General features: G+C 38.0%; 1 protein-coding gene across 4 annotated transcripts in view; it reads right to left on the bottom strand.

Moving 5' to 3' along the window:
- Positions 1-6,307, bottom strand: part of NETO1 (neuropilin and tolloid like 1) — a 63,317-nt gene extending 57,010 nt beyond the window's left edge. For 2 of the 4 annotated variants that reach the window (XR_008211288.1, XM_052704204.1), the window contains exons 1-2: positions 4,751-6,307; positions 1,304-1,357 (exon numbers count right to left, since the gene is read on the bottom strand). Coding sequence is in view for 3 of the 4 variants with exons in the window: in XM_052704204.1 (XP_052560164.1) it covers positions 1,304-1,357; positions 4,751-4,778 (82 nt within the window). In the remaining variant the exon portion in view is untranslated. The remainder of the gene's footprint in view (positions 1-1,303; positions 1,358-4,750) is intronic. The other 2 variants (XM_052704203.1, XM_052704205.1) reach the window with 2 other exon arrangements.
- Positions 6,308-21,468: the final 15,161 nt, after the last annotated feature.

Raw genomic sequence — 21,468 nt, 5'->3', positions numbered from 1 at the left:
AAAATTAGACTGTTCTTTATGGATATTCTCCCTCAAAATATTTTTTTCAAAGCAGAGAGGAGTCTTGAATATCTGAGGGAAGTCATCCTTACATCACCTTTTAAATTACATGCTCAAGAATCAAAGACACGAGTTTCTCACTTGTGTAGTTCAAAAAATCCAAGTGTGTGCCTTCTCAACAAGACACAAAATTAAGGAAACAAACAAGCAAAAAAAAAGAACAAAAACCATTCCAGAATTCGAATAGAACTGTTTTTAATTCACAGTGTTGTGAGCCTAGATTCACCTAACAGAGACGGGGTCACAGCCCAGAACTTTCCTCCTCCAAGGTGAGTCATCAGAGAGCAGGGTCAGTCCTCATTTGCTAGCCCTGAAACTTCTGTGTTCCCTTTCTGCACATTGACAGAGAGCTTGAAGACTTTAAGATTTTAATCTTTTCAGGCTGAAAAGGATGAAGAATTGCTTTCTGGACATAGTGCTTTAACTAGTAAGCCAAAATAAGATGGATTTATTGGAGGAAAAAAAATTTAGACTTGAAGGGACAGCAGGCTCTAGGAAATGCACCAGGTTTTAGAGTTCACAGGAATCAAAAATGGCCTCCTATGCTTAGCTCCCAGCCAGGTGCCTGTATCCAAGTCTGTCCCACCAAGACTTTCATGTTCAAGGCCGAATTGTTTGAGGTTCTTAAGATCAATGGAGGGAGACGGGCACCTTTCAAGCATGATTTTAACCACCTGAGATCTGCCTCAGATTCTGCATGCATTTCTCTTTCTTCATGGTCCATATACAAGTTAAGAATGAAATGGATCCTGATCCTCTGAAATGAATTCAGGTTTGCAGGGAGTGAGCATTCAGACACACACTGTGCTGAGCATCCTCCCTGCTTGACCATCAGCTCACTTAGCATGCAGGGTTTTGAAGGCTGTTTTTCTATCCCCACGCTGCACAAGGAGCCAGGAAGCCTGATTTCACATTCTGAATTCTATTTCAGCAATCAAAAAGATTTTGAGACAAAATTACTTGGTACCAAATATGAACACTTAGTCTGAAAGAGAAGGCACTTTGCAACCACTAGATAAGGTCAGGTGGAGCCTTTAGTTAAATTTAGCCATGGATAAGGTCACTAACTTGTTAAAAAATCACCACTGGATTTTTGGCAGTTTACAGACTAAAAACAAATGAACAAGCTATAGACACTGGAAGTAGGTGGACTACAAAAAATTTCCAGACCTACATTAACAACTTGCATCCAAACTTAAGACTGTAATATAATATCTGAAAAACAAGTCTGAAGTTTACATACCTGTTCCTTTTTTGGTTGCCCCAGACAAATGTAGGATGATTAGACTTGCTACGACTGAAAGAGAGATTTGCATTAGATATAATAGTGTCTGCAATTAAATCAAATGTAAACATCTGAAAAGAACACAAATTAAATAGAATTACTGTAAAAAATTCAGTATTTCATGTGTACTTGTATCCTTAAGTTTCACTTTTCATATGAACTCATTTGCATGTAATCTGCCCACATGTGTTTATCTTTGTAAAAGTATTCAAATAAAGAGGAGAACTATTTGGCTTAAAATACAATTTCCAAGCATTAATGTTTGCCTCTTATTTTATTTTCCCTTTTTTAATATTACAAAACTTTTTAGCAATATTTATTTATATAATCATAGCTTGGGCCAGTAATAAAAAAAAAAAAAAAAAAAAAAAAAAAAAAAAAAAAAAAAAAAGCTGTATTCAACCAAAGTAGACAAAGACCTATTAAGTTTCAGTGCCACTGAATCACTTTGGTTTCTTATCAAGGCATAATAAAATTAAAAAATAAGCACTGGGACTTTGAAAGAAGTGAGGGCTGAGGTTTTCATATGCAAATCATCAGTGAAATAAATTATTGTGTGTATTTAATAGTCTCATTAATCTAGTTTGTTTGACTTGACCAGAGTATGTTGCTTTATGCAGCAGTTAAGCTTCAGTTTGTTTCATAAATAATCTCCAACCATGATAGGACAGATGTGGCTCTTGGGAACAAATATAGAATTCAATTTGGAGACAATTCTTGAGTTTTGGGTATTACAGAATATAATGTTTCAACTAGAAAAAGCTAAGAGGGAAATGTTCAGATCAATAGTAGTTCAGATTATTTTGCTTCAGAAGACCAAAATAACTAACCAGCTCTCTGATGAAGAAATCATGGAATGATCATGTTGAGGCATTGGCACAGCTGCCCAGAGAAGCTGTGGTGCCCCATCCCTGGAGGTGCTCAAGGCCAGATTGGATGGGGCCCTGGGCAGCTGAGCTGATAGGGGCAGCCCTGCCCTTGGAACGTGGTGGGGCTGGGTCCCACTAATTTTAAGCCATTCCATAGTTCTATGATTTTTTTTCCCACCTCCCTGGTCTTCTCTAGCAATTTCCAGGAGAAAGTGGGATAGCAAGAGCATGAGTTCCTGGAGCGCTCAAGATTTTGACCCCAGTGAGTTTGGCATAAAACCCAAACTTAGTGCCCAGGCAAGACTAAAGTTAAAGTGGAGATGAACTTGCCTGTTTATCCTGAGTATTTTGGATACATCAGCTTGCGTTTGTATCATTGACTATATGGAGGAATTGGTAGTCTTCAACACATATAACTGAATGATATGCTTTCCTATTCTTATCCTCAGTGGTCCTGAAAATAGTTTAGCTTTGAGATTTATTTCTATGCCTTTGACCCTTCCCATGTGACAGAAGGTTTTAGGTGTGCACGTCGACTACCTCATTAAGCAAGAAAAGGTTGAAGTGCTGGGAAAATAAAGTCCTGGCAGCACGTTCTCTATTTCTTGGTCAGGCTCACAGTCCCTGTGTCTTTCTGATTCTCCCAGCTAACAGAGACAGGATGTTGGCAGGGCTGATAGTTAAAAACTCTTCTGCGTCTTGGGCATTCAGTGAGAACATTGCATCTTCTGCTCAGATCTGGATGCTACCCAACCATTCATGCCCTTACGCTCCTCAGGGATGGATTCTGGAAATGCATTCTTGCTGGGATTCTGACCATCGGCTATGTCAGAATCTGGAGGCAATGAAGGTTTTGCGCGTTGCTCATTTACTTAGTTGTGTTTCATGCAGTGAACACACTGCATCTATGTGCATAATTCTCGCCAGCTGAAACCAAATTTCTCCTTAGTTAAGGAGGCTTGGTGCTAGAATGTGGAGACAGCATTCTTTATGAAAGCTAGAATGAGCAGAACAGTAGCTAAACAAACACTATGTGAGAAATGTTTCTTCTTAGGCTATTAATCACAGTTCATGTCTTTTTATTAAAGGGTCCCTTTATCTATCAACTCTTCTAAATGTTAAAAACTGAAGTCAAGAAAATTAAAGAGACTTGGTCCAAGTCACTGAGATATAATTACAGATATGATAGAAAAACACAGGTCTTTTCAATTCCAGCTAACCGCTAGAAAGAGTGCTTCCAAGTTGCAGAGCTGTGTTATTCCAAAGCAGGGAGCTACACTGACTTATCATCACAGAGTCAAAACAAATTTGACAATAAAATGTAAAATGAAAAAAAAAAAAAAAAAAAAGCAAAGATTTTTTTCTGCATATATATCATATCCATCACTTGAAATGAAATACCTCTCAAGTCTAAAAAAAAAAAAAAAAAGATTTTTTTCTTGACACGGTGGCATTAACACCAGCATTGCCAAAATACATATGGTGCCAGAAAGTAATTAAAACTGGGGGGTTGACAGGGAAAGATAACATGATACCTTTCACTCAAGCAGTCATGATAGTTCATTCTATGCTATGATCTCTTGCATTTTTCTTTTTCAAACCATCAGAAAAGAACATTTTCACAGGAAAAAAATAAAATAAAAAGACCCCTCCAAAGAGACCAATCACACTGTCTTTACACATTCAAAGCTGTCACTTGGGAATCTTTAGCAGTACACCAACAATATTGACATTATCTGGGTTTGGGAATTATTTCAAAGAGTTTCTACCAAATTTCTTGTTGCATTCTCTCTGCATTCTCCCTCTCTTTCCTCTCCTAATCATCAGTGTGATTATAATCACATTTTCTATTTCCACTGATTGCGCATCTTTGAATCTTTATGGATTTGTGCATTTTCCCATTGCAAGCCTCATATTAAGAGGTTTATCTCTCTGCCAGGAAGCTTTTTGGAGGCTATGATTTGGCATGAATGTGGTTTAGCCTAGTGAAGAGTTTTTGGAAAACCTATACCCAGTCGTAGCACTGTTGTTTTACAGGTGTGGGCGCATAGCGAGGTGGTGAAAGAATTGTACCCCTCCAGCAGTGAGGATCCTCTCCAAAACTGTGTCAGGAGGAGGGGGTCCTACCACGCAGCCCGAGGTCTCGGTGCATTTCTGTGCCCCCCGGAGGACCCCTCGGGGGTTGTGGGGGAACAGCCTGTGCAGAGCCCACGGGCGATGGGTGCAGCGCTGCTGGAGCCTCGCACCCCCTGGCCACCCCTGGGACCGCCGGTTCTAGTCACGAGTGGGGCAGCAGGGGGGCCGCTTCCCCTCTCCCCCACAGCACGCCGAAAGCCATTTTCGCACCCAGGTGAAAACCAACAGACAGCCCGAGCGGGAGCTCGGGGGAGACACAGACCTCCCCCCACAGCACCGCAGGGGGGTGCTGGGGAAGGGGCGAAGGGGGTGCTTTGGAGGGGGGGAGTTTGCCATGGGGTCCCGTAGGACGAGTTGTGGGGGCAGCGGAAGGTAAGGCTAGGCGGGAGGAGATACTCACTGTGAAGGAAGCTGCGCCCATGGGTCATGTCTGTGCCTTACACAAGGGGCTTCGGTCTCCACTAATTCCATTTAGATACGGGAGGACTTCCAGTGGCAGGGAGAGGATGGAAGTAGGAAAAGAAAAAAGAAAAAACAAACAAACAAAAAATCCAAACCAAAACAACAAAAAAAACACCAAAACGCGGAGCCCACACACAGCGGAGCGGAGCAGCCCTTCTTCCCGCTCGCTCTCTCCCTCGCCGCCTTCCACCGATCACGGCCGGCTCGATCCCATCACGGCGAGCTCCCGGCAGCACTGCCGGCAGCGGAGCATCGCGGCAGCGGGCACGGCGGCGACCCGCGCCTCCAGGTGCCGGCGAGCTGCGGCGGGGCGAGCCGAGCCTTAGTCCCCAGCTTCATACAGAACCCAGAGCGGAGGGAAACATCTCCTGCAGGACTCCGCGCCCAGCGACTTCCAGCCCTTCGGCTTCTTTTGATGCATTGAAGAAGGGATTAATGGGTCCGTCATCAGCTCCCCGTGCTTGCTCCTCTGAAGGGGTGGGGGTGGGAGGGAGGGAACCCAAAGAGGAGGGGTGGGGGAAGAAAGATTTACCAAATAGGGGATTTAGTCATATTTGTGTGCAATGCGATCCTTATTAGAGAAGAAATCCTTTAAAATCGAACAAATCCATTTTGCAAAAGCCTCTCTCTCCCTGCGCGTTGCGTGGTATCAAGTGGTTGCAGCGGCGAGAGGCTGAAAACACATGGCACCGTCTGAAGTCCTCTCGGGAACGGATGGAGCGAGACGGAGACGGATGAGGGTTAGTGATATCCCCTCACTGCTCCGGTCCGGGGCGAGGAGCAGGAGGAAACCCTGGAGGCTATTCCACTCATCCAGAGCAGGGGAAGGGAAGGGGAGGGGAGGAACGGGGAGGCGGCAGTGCTGGAGAAGGAACGATTTCAGAACTGGAGAAGGAAGAGTGAGAGAAGAGGGGTTGTTTCCCCTCGTCCCTCAGCTCACGGATGAGGGAAATGCTCTCAGTCCCTCCCTGAGCTGCACCTGATGCCAACCGAAAGGATGCTCCCCTTGGAGAAGAGGCTTCTCCATTTGCACGCACGCACTCACAAAAGGGAGCAATAAAAGTTTCTCCTCTAATCCTCCAACCGCAGATACAATGATTGCCTCTTCCAATCAGCCCTTAGACGACAGCAAAATCTCTCCCGTTAGCTTCCCCTCTCCCTCTCCCAAGCTTATCCGCTTCCTCAGCTATATCCCCCCCACCCCCAGGCCCTCATCCCTCTGGCTGCGGAGGGAGAAGAGTGGGGCAAATACACTGAGAGTACTGAGACAAGGGGAAAGGATTTCAGCGAGAAAAAGCGGGGCGGACAGAGCAGACGCCCACAGGAGAGGGTGGCGGATGGAGGGGGCACATAGCACGAGGGAGTGAGGGGAAGGAGGATCTGTGCCATTGGGGTGCGGGGGAAGCGGGCGGCCGCTGCTCCACACCCGCACCTGATGCTCTGCGCTCTACGGGAAAAGTGCGTCTGGGGGCGGGGAGCTGCCAGGGAAGGGGCTGCAAAGAGAGAGAAGCTAAAATCCGACCCGGGATCCGCACCTGCGCGCAGCAAGCAGATGGCACGGTGCGTGCCCGCGGCCGGGCGCGGAGGGGCGATGCGCGCCCGCGGAGCGGGAATGCTGCTGCCTGGGGGAGGGGAAAGTACCAGCTGCAGGACCACTGTGTTAGGGCAGATTTTTAACGAGCCGAGGGATTATTTGCTGCCTTTGGGACAGCACTGAATTGAGGAGGGGAACCATATGAAACCCTCAGGTTTTTTTTGTTGTTGTTTTCCCATTAAGTCACCATACTATAACAAAGAACATCATTTTTATTCACACTGTGGATTGTCTGCTCTGTACTCTGAAATCAAGGAAATATTTTCCATTGGCCCTTATGATTGCAGGCAGTCAGTGCAGCAGCATGCATCTGGCGGTGGAGCAGAGGGGATCCTGGCTGGCAGAATTATTTGCTAATGTGGCCATCAGCCATTACACCTTCAGCCTGGCCTTGTGCCTTCGCGAGTGATGTGGGGTGAGAAGGGCACAGCCACAGGATTCTGCAGAAAGCACTCTACAATAAGGAGTGTAGCAAAAAGAAGACTGTGAAAAGATTCACCTGTGTTTTGTGCAGTCTATCTTGCCATTAGCAACATCAAGCCTGCAGCTGTTAATCTTAATAAACTGTCCTGCTCTGCTTTTCAGCCCTCTCAGCGCTTTCTATGACCTTCCCTATTCTCTCCCACCTCAAGTTAAAGAACTTCATTTGTTCCGTAATTGAAAGTCTTCTGATTTATCCATAGGATAAACTTCTGTACTACAGATGTGCAGTGTGCCTTAGTCAAGCAACAGTAGAATAACTGAAAAAGGATAATGCTGAGAACAGTCAGAGAAGTGTTTATAGGCAGTCAGATGTTTTTTTGGCAGGGTGATGCAGCCATCCATATGGCTAAGTTTCAAGTTATAGTTATTTAAAAGAAGGTTAAAGAACAAGTAGGCACAAAACAGCTGATTTTGCTCTTCTGAGGAAATGTGCTGTGTCACACTGTACAACAGCAAGCCTTAGGGTTTTTTTTTTTTTTTTTTTTCTGAGTTGGGGGCTTATATCTTCAAATATCTCAGAAATCTTTTGGTTGGCACTCTTTATTTGAAGGTTACCACTGCAATAGTATTGACAGATAGTGACTGCTACATTGCAGGTATGCCTAAATTATACCAAAATGTAATCAGCAATTGTCATGACAGAGTAAGACATCTACAGAAAAGCTGAGGAATGGTCACAGAGACCATTATCTGTTCTACTAAAGATGCATCCTGGGGACATGTCAGGACCTACATAACTGGATGTGAAAAAGCTTGTTCAAATGTATTTATAGAATCATAGAATAGTTTGAGTAGGAAGGGGCCATTAAAGGGGCTGTTTATCCCAACTCCCCTTCACACAGGGTTTGCAAGTTAGAGACTGACCAGAACCACTTTCCAATTATACAGAGCTCTTTCTTACAGAGAGTACAAAATTTTGAACTTCATACAACCAGTATAGTCTTCACCAGCACATTCTGGAAGGCTTTATGTTTCATTTTGTCACAGAATCTGTTTGTATCAGCTTTGATAAATACTCTTCCTGAAAAAGTGGCAGCTCATCAACCAGCATACATTTTTCACTGCACTGATTTTGTGTAGGTAAATATTCATATAATTAGTGTGGACTCTTTTTTCAGCCTTTAATGAGCCAGTAACCATGTCCTACATTTCTATTGAGCAGTAAACTAATAATAATAATAATAAATAATAATAATAATAATAAAAGAATAAATGTATTCACATTTAATAAAGGGTGACCTGTTTAAAGATTTATAATTTTTAAATGGGAAAGAATAAGCATACTTTCTCAAATGACATCTTATTATTTTTTGGAATTCTCTGGATTTTGTTTGGTAAAACTCCAATTGATTTTTAATTGGTTTTAAGATGTTGGGTGTTGTTTTTTTTCAAGTTTGAAGTTAAGTTTTGTATTTTCCTTAGAATATGAACATCATCTTATTTTATTACAAAAAGTGACAGCTTTGTCTTTTATTAGCTCTTTATTGGCTGCCAGTTGAAATCTTATTCTTAAAAGTAAGCAAAGCACCCAAACACAATTGTGTTTCTTGATTCTGTACATACAGTGCAATGTTTTTTTTTTCAGTTTTAACCATCCATTATGTGGCAATCTCTCTATATAGCACAGTCTGCCAGCCTCCTTCTTTCACTTTCACAGTTGAGTTTTTCTATTGATTTTTATGAGGGTCTGTTTGGGCTCAGAAGATTTTATTCAGCAAGATATGGAGCAATTCCTTCCTAAAGTCCTGTAGTTCCTTAGGCACTGATCAGTGAGAAGATGGATAGGATGGCAGAAAGAAGACCAACCGTATGGACACAAATTTAGGCAATATGGAAGATTTTTTAGCTGAGATCTGCAAAGTGAAAGAAAAGACAAACAAGTATGAAAATATTTGTGACAGTTCTGACAGAAGCACTAGTGTGCAGTCTTTCATTTAGTGCTAAGTCAAGGATTGGACACTCAATAGATAAAAATCTTTTCCTCTGGAACTGTGTTTAGCGGTGTTTCAATCACAAAAAAGAAAAAAATAAGATTTCTGTCTTGCTTTTTCCTTGTATAGTTAATCTCTTTGTTTATACAATAAATAGAATTAAGCACCAGGGAAGAAGAAGCATGATGAAAGGGATAAAAAGGATTTTCTCCTTTTTATCATAAAGGAGAAGAAGAATCTCTTTAAATATCAGGATTGAATTAGCTTGCTTTCACTTGCAACATGTAGTAGAATTAGCAACATATGTGAATGATTTTCTCCTTGAACCAGAGGATATAGTTCGGAAAATTACTCAGTCTCAGTCAAAAATTTCCCAACGTGGAGGTACTTGAGGTAAATTGCCCCTGTAAATTTATCAGTTAAAATCTTTCTTATTTCCAGGGCCATTTCAGGTTCTCTTATCCTAGCCCTACTTTACCATTGATTACTATGTCCTTTAATAACTAAGTGAATTAATTCCTCTTGGCGTAGATAAAAAAAACTTTAAGGATTCCAAGTAGATATGAGTCACTCCCACACTCTTATACAGAAAATGCCTCGAACTGCAAGAAACAGCTAAGTTCTGAAATGGAAGAGAATTTGTTTTACAGTTTTATGGATAGCAATCTACCCTTCTGAGGGTGGGAAAGAAGAAATAAGAATGATATTTCACTTCTCTACACTTAAAAAAATAGTGTGAATTCTATGCTGATGTATGTAAATGTACTTTTCGTTATGATCTCTGCAAATGTTTTTTGTTGCTAGATTCCAAACTACGGGCTCATAATAATACAAATGTACACAGCCTGACATTTGGAAATGCTAAAATGAATCACCAAGCCAATCATCATATCTACATTCATGCTTTGGTTCAGATCAGGAGGGTGTTTTTGAAGTGAATCTCCCAATTGCCCCCACTTACTGAATTTTGGATTGCAAATTGGAGCAGCCTATTAGCGTGTGAGTTGTGTTATTTATGGATGAAACTAAACTGAAAGATGTTTCAGGATCAGTCTTGTTTGCTAGCACCTGAAGGGAAAGCAGCACACGAGAAAGTTATGCTAAACTTAAGAAACTCCCCTCAAAACCGATACTGATAATCTTATCAGTATGAAGATCTCAGCAACACCCATTTCACCTTTTGAGTAAAATCTTTTTGCACAGAATAACTCATTAGCCTGGTGTTGCCCAATATTTCTTTCAGTTAGGACAGAAGTTGAAACAATGGAAACTGGTCCTCTTTGATGTCAGGATAGTGGCATCTTCGGGTCACCTTTAAAACCAGTTCTCTTATTACCCATTTTCTGGGCATTCACAAACTTCTCTCCCATAAGTGCAAAAGGACTCTGAGGCTCCATGCCTCCAACCAAATGCCCTGAAGATAGCAGGGTTAGAGCACCTCTTTTCACTAACTTTTATTGGAAAAACATTTCTTGTTTCTTGTTGCTCTTAAAGGTAGCCTGTATTATAACAGTTAAATATCAGAAAAAAGCAACTCAATCTAAACAAGGAAAGAAGAGAGATCTGGTGCTTTTTATCTGCAGAGTTGCTAATAATTACCCCAGCATTTACTACAAGCTAATTGCTCTATGCATCTCATATATATAAGATCATGATTTCAATGAGGTAACAGACATCTTTCTACAGAATTCTTAGCTCAGCATTAGTAATAACGATGGTGGTGGTAATGATAGTAGAGTATTCCCATCTGATCTAGGCTCACTCAGAAACTGAATTAATTAAAAGGTATTTGTTGGGTGACACAGGAATTGAAAAGGCTGTTTTTGCACTGTCTTTTCTTTAACTAGAATGGTTGTCTTAAAGTGGGATGCACCCCTGCAGATGCATGAGACAGTCCATTGGAGAGGAGGAGGAAGAAAGTATTTTTTGTATCACTAGAAAATGAAACTAAATAAATTAAACAATTTTAAAAAATGTGTTTCTTTCAGGTTTATTTAATCTTTTAATTTCTTTTTTTGACATATATTTCATAATGTACATAATATACTAGTACAGTGATATATGTGTATAATGTATAAGTAAAATATATGTGTATTGGAAGGTACATACTGCAAATTCATGAACAAAAACAGATTCATGAACAAAAACTTTTGGGGATCACTGACCTAGAAAACCACTGCCAGCTGTTATGTCTGAAGTAATGATAGTTGCAAAAGTGCTAGCCAGGATTCAATTTTTATTTTATTCTTGTTTGTTCGGTTTTTGTTTTGGTGGTTTTTTTTTTGTTTTGTTTTGGTAATTCACATATTCACACTTTGGTGAATTGTTTTATCATTAAGCATAGATATATTGGTATATGAAAGAACTCTTGAAATTCCATGCTTATTATTGACAGAATCTGGAAGAAAGTTGTTAAACAGAAATATTGGAAAGCTTCCTTTCCAATTCATTTTGCAGGAGTTTTGTGATTACCACTGTGATCAAAATAAAGTTTTAGAAAAAAAAAAAAGTGAAAATAAAAAAAACATATACATAATCAGTTTCCAAATAAGACATTTTAAGAGTACAGAAATCTCACATCAAAACTTTCCCAAGATTACACTCTGAGTCATCTATCACAGACTAAGAATTTTAAGAAATCTGTTGAATACAAACCATAGGAATGTGCTTAATGGAAACCAAAATGGCAGAAGCTAAAATTAATTCTAAAATATATATTTTCCTCCTCAAAAAGTCTACATCTTTAACTTACAACACAATGAAAACTTAATTTAAAACTGCTACTTGCATTTTTCCCCAAATATTTTTTTCTACCTAGTTGCCAAAAAACTGCCATATTATATGCTTGTGAAAATCTCTTTTACAAAGATCAGTCTTACTAAAAACATTTTACTAGATTTTGGGACCACACTGCATTAATTGGCTTATTAATTAACATTAACATTGACTCTTTAAACCTAATAACCACCATATAACCAAAAATTGGTTTTGTAAGTAAAGACCAACTGCAAAATCACATGCAACATTATTTTACGTGTTTACAGCAAAAAAGTTATGTTGGGTAAATGCATTAAAGGACTATAACTATTTGATTTTCATTATGAAGTAATAAATTACAAATATATTATTATATATTATTTGCAAATATTTTATCAGTCCTTCTCTAAGTACTTTATTATTAAAACTAATACTTAATACTATGAAAGACTGCTAGATTCAAGGATGATATGAGGTACTAAAGGATTCAGGATCCGATAGTAAAGAATAATTCAGGGTCATACAAAATATTTAGATAGATACATACCCATTTTTAAATCTATAAAAGAATCGTTTGACTGGAAAAAATATTTTCTTGTGTGATTCATATTTGCACACACAAGAAAATATTCCAGGAGTTTTTCAAACTTGCAAAATATGTAGGCCATCTTTCATTTTACATCCTAAACTGTGTTTCAGATTTCTAAATCTTGCTAAAATCAAATGCTATGTATCTGCATAAACACAGTCATATGCATATGCAGAATTTTGAAATTAGGTATTCCTAGTAGAACTGCTTTATCTTGTATAATGAGGATTACAAGTTAACTTTGAGGTTTCTGACTTCATTTTATTTGAACTATGCTAATTCAAATATGAACACTCATACAAGGCAGAACACACTTAAATATTTCATTTACATAAATTAAAATGAATCCTTTCCGAAATCTTGCTCAATCTTAACATTAAAAAAAAAAAAATGGGGGGGAGAAGTACAGGGATAAACGGTGGGAGTCTGAGGGGAAGAATCCTGATAAGTTGAAAATGTTATTCCAAAATGAAAACACCAGATAAAACCATGAGGATGCCAAGTGGAGGAGTGAAATGTAAACTGTAGGATGGTCTTCTCAATAAAATCAAGTGACTTCATCCTCATGAGGACTCCAGTGCTTGCAGGCAGCCAATAGAAGCTGCTGATGGACTTCAGGAACTTTCTACTAGTGTAAGTGAGATAGTTCTGGGCATTGCCTCTATTGGTGTTCTGAAATATAACCCTCCCTATCAATTCACAGAGGAACAGAAAATTTCTCCTACATCAGTCATCTTTAACTAATAATGTTCAAATGCTCTAACAGAGTATTCATTTGTGTTTTGTTTTGCCATATGTGAATGGAAAACGTCTAGAAGTAACCGCTGTGGTAATGACTTATAGCCTACTGATCGATGCCATTGGGATCTTGGCACAATGTACAGGTAAAGTAGATTATGAACCACAGTGAATATCCTTGTTTCAGTGGTTTATTAGATATTAGCAGATCCATCTTAGTTAACTCTGAACCATCTCATTACAGCTTTGCCTGAACTGTTCTTCCTACAAATGCATTTGGGAGAAATATATCCAACAGCAAATGTGTGTCCCATCTGAAATTTTTTATTTAAAAATAATGATTTACACAAAGATTGTGTGAAAAATGTATGAAAGTTCTTGCTCTCTACTGTATGTTATAACAAAGTTTAATTTTGTCATGAAGATACTTGGATTTTTCAAGCTTGTTAAATATTCTCTTTGCCAATGACAATGGAAATGAAGTCTTTATTAAGACTGAACAGCATGGTTTCTCCTACCTGACAGTATAGAATCTTAAAAGAATTAATCGGAAAGTTAAATGAATTCTTATTTCATTAATGTTCAATTGGAACAGCTTTACAACTGTTAATAGGACTCAATTTAAATTTAAAGACAAATACTCCTTTTTTACACTAGGGAGGCAGAGTGGCTCTATTTTATTATTTAAATGGTATGCTTGTAATCTCATGTAGTGGAAAGAAGAGTATGAATCTTGCTGTCTTGTCAAACATTTTATACTTGTGAGAGAATAAGGGAGGTAGGGGCAGGTCACACATTTCGGACAGAAATACATTATAGTTAGATTGCATGGAAATGCTCATTACTGTAAACCTCATTCAAAAAAGACTTAATTATAATGTCTTAGAGGAAAAGAATTGGAATGTTGCATGTTATTTTTTTACTGCCAAGTCAGCGTCTTTGTGATATCCATCAAAAGGTTTATATATGTAGCATATACAGCAAAGCTACAAGTAAATAAATGATGTACTGGTAACTAGATTGAGATGACAGTAAAAGAGGACGAGTTATACGGGAACACTGAATTAGAAGAACATGTCCAGCTGGGTCAGCAGGTGTAAATCAACAAAATTTCACTGAGGCTGCTGGAAACACATTTATCAGTCCAAATGAAGTTCAATTTTAATTACTAGCTTCTAGATTAACACATAGTTTAGACTGGCATTGTACTTTTCTGCTCTTAATCCTGAGGTGGGGAGAAGAGGGAAGGTTGGCAGAGATTGGAAAGACTGGATATGTAGTGATAAGCAGAACACCCTCCTAATATGTACCATTGCAAACAAATCTTCTCAGGTAGTACTGTTTCATTACAAATACATCCGAATACAGGAAGCTTCACTATTAAATATTAAACAACTGGCAGTGAAAATCAAATATTTTTGAGGATCTGAATTCATGTATTCACTGGCAACTTCTGATGGATTTATTCAGGATCATCTCATCCAGTTACACCACTCAGCAGGTTTCTGAGGTTTAAACACAATGTGTATGAGTAAAAACAGAATCATGTCAAAGCAAATCCAAGGTGTAGTTGACCTAGGAAGAAGAGGAAAAGCACTCCAGAGAGCCACTGACACATCATCACCTACAAGTGCACTGGCAACTAGACGATACTGTTTTATAATTTTATATACCAACGTGAATCAAACTACCAGTCCCTGCTAGTAACTGACACACTAATTCCACATCTGTCCATCCTTGGGTCTCTGTATTACTTCCAAGTTTATTTGCCTTAAGTAGAAACCTATTAATTAATGCCTAAAGCTGTCTGGAGAGTATTTCTTGTTCCATATAACTGGTGGTTTTGCTTTTAGGAGACTGGTGTCAAAATACTCTAAATGAAGCATAATGTTAGTAGGTATCAAGGTAGTCATTTTTGCAAGCTAATTATAAATACAGAATCCTTCCTTGACTACTTTTTACATCAGCACATTGTTAACAGGTGAAAACATTTCTCAATTTCTACTTTAAAATGCATGTCTTGTTATTTAATTCTGTAATAATTCTCCACAGTTAAATACGATAAAAAACCGTATTACAGTATTTGTAGTACACATTTCTTGCAAAACGTACTGTTTCTTTCCAAGGGCAAAGCTTGTGGAAAGGTAATCATCTTCGTTTAAAATCCTCGCTAGGGCAACATTTTGTGTCATTAGGTCAATAATGCAACAATCGGCTTTGATTTCCATTTTCTGAACAGCTTTTCATTCACAGTTCACATATGCAGTTTTTCACAGAGGTCTTCATGGTTAAATTAATTGTATGAACTTGCACATGACAGTTTTTTTAATTACAGTTCTGCTTATCCAATGTATTCTGCATCAGCTTTCTAAAATGAATAGCCTCAAGTTTAGCTACTCTATTTTAAAACTGCCAAACATTATTAGCAAAGCAGAGAAGCAGTTCAAAAAGTAATTAATTCCAGGGCTTAGAGTAAACTGCTATTTTAATTAAAAGCACACTAAATACTAATGTCCTGCTTCTTTGTACTTAGAATATAAAAAACCAGTCTAAATCAGTTATGTTTAATGCATTTTAAATGTAAGTTGAAATATGTTAAAGACATATGTCACATTCCTGATATTTATAAACTGACCCAAAAGAAAAAAAAAGAAAAAAAAAGTAGAAGTCTATACATCATATTTCTTAGCTATGCTATTTTTTTTATTTATTCTCTTTCAACTCATTCTAAATTGGAAAAACAACTGGTACATAGTAGATCTCCTTACCATATTAATTTTGCATAAAATAACAGATCTCAGTTGTGAAGTAATGGAAATAGCCATGTGTAGGTTAAAAAAAAATTAAGGTCCACAACACCTTTCATGTGAAGCTATGGAATTGTGGTTTCTATTCTCTTTAAATTTACAGCTTCTCCAGGTTAGCTATCATTTATGTTATATATAAGAGAGGCACTCTACCTCTGAAGAAACACGAGTTTTAGGCAATTCAATTTTTACTACAATTTTGCTGTGTCTTTTTTGGTGATTTCATCTCCTCGAGGAGAGCAATGAAAGCTTCAGTGGGTTGTCCACAGTGTGTCAAGAAGCATAGCATGGCAGCTCCCGAACTAGCTTTGATTCCATTTGCAGCCAGATGAGAACTTTCATCAAGATAATGACCATGGCCTGAAGGAGCTCAAGCTACAAGACATCTATGGGAAGCATATTCTATTTTCTAGAATAGAGTGCTCACTTTGCCCTATGATTGTGTAACCACTGCTTGGTGCCAGCTCAGGTACGTATGCACATTGACATTAAAAATTTCACTTTGAGAACCTTTTTTTTCTAGGGAAAAAAAAAAAAAAAAAATCTTCCATAAGTCTCCTCCCTGAAAAAAAAATATAGACCTTCTAAAATACATTAAACACTTGAATGGTGCTAGATACACTGGCTACTGATTGACTAAAACTGTTTTGGACAGTTCATGAGGATTCTATAGCTCCAGTGCCAAGTTCCAATTTCTGGAGTTTAGAGAGACTGAATCTCCAAATTTAAGCATAAATATTCATAGAACTAATATTATTGAACTCGGCTCCTAAATTTATAGTACCAGCATAAATATCCAGAGAGGGATGTTCAATCATTCATTCTCTGGAGTTTAACCATTCACTTCTTCAACCATTCAGTGATCCAGCATTAGTGAAACTTTTTTTTTTGGTGTGCTACACACTTGAAAACCCAATCTTTGCCTACAGATAAAATTTTATGTATTCTATTTTTATTTTTTTTTTCTGGGAGAAAAGTTTATCAGGGCTATCATGGTATTATCTATCTAAGCTACATTATCATGTGACATGTTAGTATTGGCCCAATGTTATTGATATGAGCATATACCCTATATAGTGTATCAATGCTTATCTTGAGTTTTCAGCTTTTTCAATTTTAAGGTCCAATCTCAGTTTCTTATACTTTTCTAAGCTTTATCCCTTCTTCCAAGTATCTGATTTTATCTTTGTACTTTAGAAAGTACATGCCTAGAATGGATCGGCCATTTCTCAGTCTGATGCACAGGAAAAATGTTCTCTTCATTAATTCTTTATTATAATTATTTAACTGAAAAGTTTTACAGAAACCTCATTTTACATAGAGGAATATGAATTTACGTTAAGTTTCTAATGCCTTGTGCAAATTAATAAATGTCCACCCAAATTTGACTAAATTAAAAGACTTAGAATTAATTTCAGAAGCTTATTAGAGTTATCTTCCATCAAGAAGGAAAAAGGGATGGAAACAGTAGCAACTAACATATAACTGAAACAATACTTCTTCTAGATGGTGCTATTGCTTAGCTCTTGTTGAAAAAATCTTTTTAGAAAAATATTAGATTGTGATAAATATAAATCCACACAACTTACACAAATAAGGTATCGTAATAAGATAATAAAATAATTCACATATAGCATTACCTAACTTTTGAATGTATCTTGTAATGACATTTCCATGTATATTTTCAGGCAATTTTCAAAATTTTAAAAGACAAGTTTTTACATCTTTACATCTGCATGTGCTTGTAATTGATCTGATGACCCACACAGAGATCAGAGGTCAAGGAGGTCTCTGCAAGTGAAAGGGGAAATTGACTAAATTAGAGAAACGTCCTCTATAGAGGTATTTATTTCTATTTATTAGCACTTGCAGCATACTAATCAATTCCCAACAATTTGAGTGTGCTCTCTTCTGTTCAGATGCCTAATTTATTTATATGGATTTAAGAATAAAGGCTTCACTAGAGATAAATTGAGGGATTCGGCAGTATAAGTATTCAGGAAAGCCATAGTTCAAAACCCTTTAGCTGGCAAAAGTCCCAGGAACAGAGCACTTGTGTCATCTATTCAAAACATTATATGGCTCCAATATTGAAGTCTGTGAGCATCTCAAAGCTTTTATTATATTTATTTTCAAATCTTCATAGAATCATAGGAAAATAAAGCTGAAAGAGACTTCAAGAGGTCACTGAGTTCTCCGGCACAAGGCAGGAAAAACTACTATATCTTTGTCATTCCTGATGCCTGCTTGTGAAGCCAACCCTTACAAATACCTAGTGTAGGAGATAACAAAGTCTAGATGGGCAATTTCTTTCCATGCTTCAGTGACCTTATTATTAGAATAATTATGCTAATATCTAACCTGAATCTCTAGATGCAAATTAACCATACATTGACAAAGTACACCATCCAACAGAACATGTCTAAGCATTACAAGAGTATGAGCTTATACTGATCTGAATATCATGGTGTTACTCATTGGAAGCTTACTCCCCCCATTAAGGGAGCTAGATTTTGCACTTAAACTTTATGATTAGTATAGTCTTTTGCTCAAACAGAATTCACAAGAAGATATCAAAATGAGGTACATCAAAGCATATACCACAGGTTTAACACTTATATACCTCCAGATGGGCTGCAGAGGAGCTCCTTGCCAAATTTCTACTGCTCGAGCAAGCTACATGTGGAACTTTTAAAGTGATTTCTCAGTGGTTTATGGAAAGTATTGCAGTTTTAGTTTTGTAACATCATTTAAACACTATGTGGCATGGATATAATATGACACCACATGCCTGAGACATTTGGGATGCCAAATATTCCTTCCTCATTTCTCTCCCATCTACTTAATGCAGTACATGGAACAAGTCCATCACTACTGTTCAACTTACTTGTTTTGGCTGATGCTACAGATCACAATTTGGTTTATCACAGCCCATTTCTGCAGAAACCTTTCAGAACCAAGAAAAGAAACAAATGATAAAGTCCTTACGTTTTATCCACAACATATAATGTCAAGGCAGAGTTTCACACAAGACCATGCTTGCTAGAATATAAGTAATTCCCAGATAATACCTAAGTTTTCTAAAAAATCTCAAGGACAAGCAGATAACTGCATTTGTGAAAATAATAAAATAGTAATCCTCATTAATCATACCAATGCCTTTTCAAAATATTCAGAAATGAGCTGCCATATAGAAAGTGAGAAATTATAGGTGATAAAATTCAAAAATGCTCTTACAAGTTACATACTCTTGATTTTCTATTGTGACTTAGTGTGTTACAAAAATTGTATGTCCTTAACTTTTTTTGCAGTGTAATTTAGAAAGATGACCACAAATTCATCATAACTGCACTGTTTGCAAGGGTCTTTACCTCTGCAAAATTAATCATTTAAAAAACAAACGAAAAAATGCCCCAACTCTATTGATCAGGCTTAATAAGTGAATTTTCATAACAGATTTGAACCAAATAAACATATCACTCTTGTTTTATTTAATGAAATGCTGTATTTGCCACAGTACACCACAAACCACATTCACTTTCTGAGTCATAAAATGAAAACTTTAATAGGATTAGCACTGGATTTTGTGATACCTTTCAGAACCAGAAATACATGATACAGCAAAAAAATAGAATGCAATCATTTGGTATCCATTACTTCAAAGTTTAATAAAAATCTGTCAGGGTAGATCCTTAGATATACAAGGCAGGTAAAGACATTATGCATATAATATGCAAGAAAGATGAAGTTCTATCAGAAAAATAAAAAAGAAGGTAAATTCTGTATTGTTTTTTCATCACAGAAGTGAGGATATTTTCTCTTTGAAACTATTTTTTATGGATGAATATATAGTATTACTTAAACTGAAACTGTTGATAGAGGAATAAAAGGTGAAAGTAGTGATGTCTGCTTGTGAAAGAAAACCAGGTAATGATCTGGATAAACAAAGATCAGTCTGAGCTTAAAAGAAGGCAAAATGGCAGAAATGAGAGTCAAGGATCACCTAAGGATAAATACGCTATGGTACAAAGTATCCACACAGCTTTTGGAGAAGAAGGTAATTTTTTGACATATTTGTCAGAGTTCTCTAAGGTACTAATGAACATGCGAGAAAGTGAAAGGCTATTTGGCTAATAGACCATTCTTGGCTCTTCAACGCAGTGTGCACATTCAGTGACAACAGGGATGATTCCAATGTGGTAAGAAATAAAATGCTGAAATAAATGGGCAGTTTTCACAGCTGTAGGGACTTTTCAAAGAAATAGTTTCAATAGTTCTTTGTTGTTAAGTACATTTTTATATCTAAATTTGAAAATTTTATGGAAAACAATGCAATATAGCTTGCTGAAAATAAAAAATAATTCAAAACAGTCAAAGCTGAATGTATTACAGAACTTTATAATATTTGGTGATGTATCAAAAATAGAAGATAAAGCAGCAGATTAACTCAAAGATGTAACACCAAGTAACATCTAAAAAAGAAATCACCCAGCGACATGCAGTAATAAACTGTTGTCTCGCTCCAATTTATAGGAGGGAGATGAGTTTCTTTTAATATCTGTATACCCGGTGTGAGATTAAGAAACAACGGTTCATATGTTGTTCCATCCAGTTTATTACTAAGACCTAATCAGGGAGACGGGGAAGGGAAGGAGTGCGATAGAAAAGATGGAAAAGAAGCAGGAGTTGCGTAAAGCGGGGATAGTCACCAGCAGGATCCAGCAGTGGTCCCGTTGCACGGTGTTTGAAGGTCCTCGGCAGAACGCAGCAAAAGACGGGGAGCAGCAGCGTGGCCGGCACTGGGCAGCAGGCAGGTAGACGAGGAAGTCGAAGTCGAAGGAAGTCGAGGAGCCAATTCTTGAAGCAGCAACAGCGGTCAGGCAGCAGGCTCAGGAGAGTTCAACAGTATGCAGGAATCACCCCAATCTTCAGGAATCCTTCTATCTTCAGGAATTCCTCTCTCTCAGTTCTTCTTCATGAGGAATCTGTTGTCAGAAACCTCCCGTTCTTCATGAGGAATCTGTTGTCAGAAACCTTCCGTTCTTCGTGAGGAATCTGTTGTCAGAAACCTCCGTTCTTCTTGAGGAATCTGTTGTCAGAAACCTCCATTCTTCTTGAGGAATCTGTTGTCAGAAACCTATCCTCGTGGTTTTCAGTTCCTCTTTTATCCTCCTTGTTCTCCTGCCTACGTGACAAGGATGGGCTTCGAGCAAGAGTCATTGAGTACCCCCTGAGATGGCCATCATCCGGAGATAGGTCCACACAAAGGAGCACTTCACAGCTATTTAGCTGCAGCTCATCTCGCTCTCGTTGCCCCTGGCCTTGTCCATCTGCATTCCCCCAGACAAAGGATTTCACAATCCTTGCTCGGGACTTGTCTGGACTTGAACAAGTCCATCTGTGTCCCCAGCAAGCTTTGAGACACAGAAGTTAACAGAATAATAACTTACAGAGTAGTATCTTACAACTGTACTTTATTAAGATGCATTAAAGAGGTCTTGAATTTTTGTGGTGAGGTCTTAAATGATATCAGTTAGAATTTTCAGCAAGCAAAAAGACAAAATGAGTATTATCAATGATTAGGAATGAAGAAAGAACATTGATTAGAACTTGGACTCTTACATGTTTTTTGCAAAACTTTACAGAAAAGTTAGCAGTTTGTTTAACTAAAAGCTGCATTTGTGGAATAATCTTCTCCTATCTGTTTCCCAGTCTTGAGTGAAATAATTTGTTCAACTTTTGTCCCTTTTCATAATA

The sequence above is a fragment of the Tympanuchus pallidicinctus genome, unplaced genomic scaffold (assembly GCF_026119805.1).
Source record: "Tympanuchus pallidicinctus isolate F22 unplaced genomic scaffold, pur_lepc_1.0 scaffold5, whole genome shotgun sequence".
Taxonomy (NCBI): Eukaryota; Metazoa; Chordata; class Aves; order Galliformes; family Phasianidae; genus Tympanuchus; species Tympanuchus pallidicinctus.
This window is presented reverse-complemented; position numbering and strand designations above follow the sequence as displayed.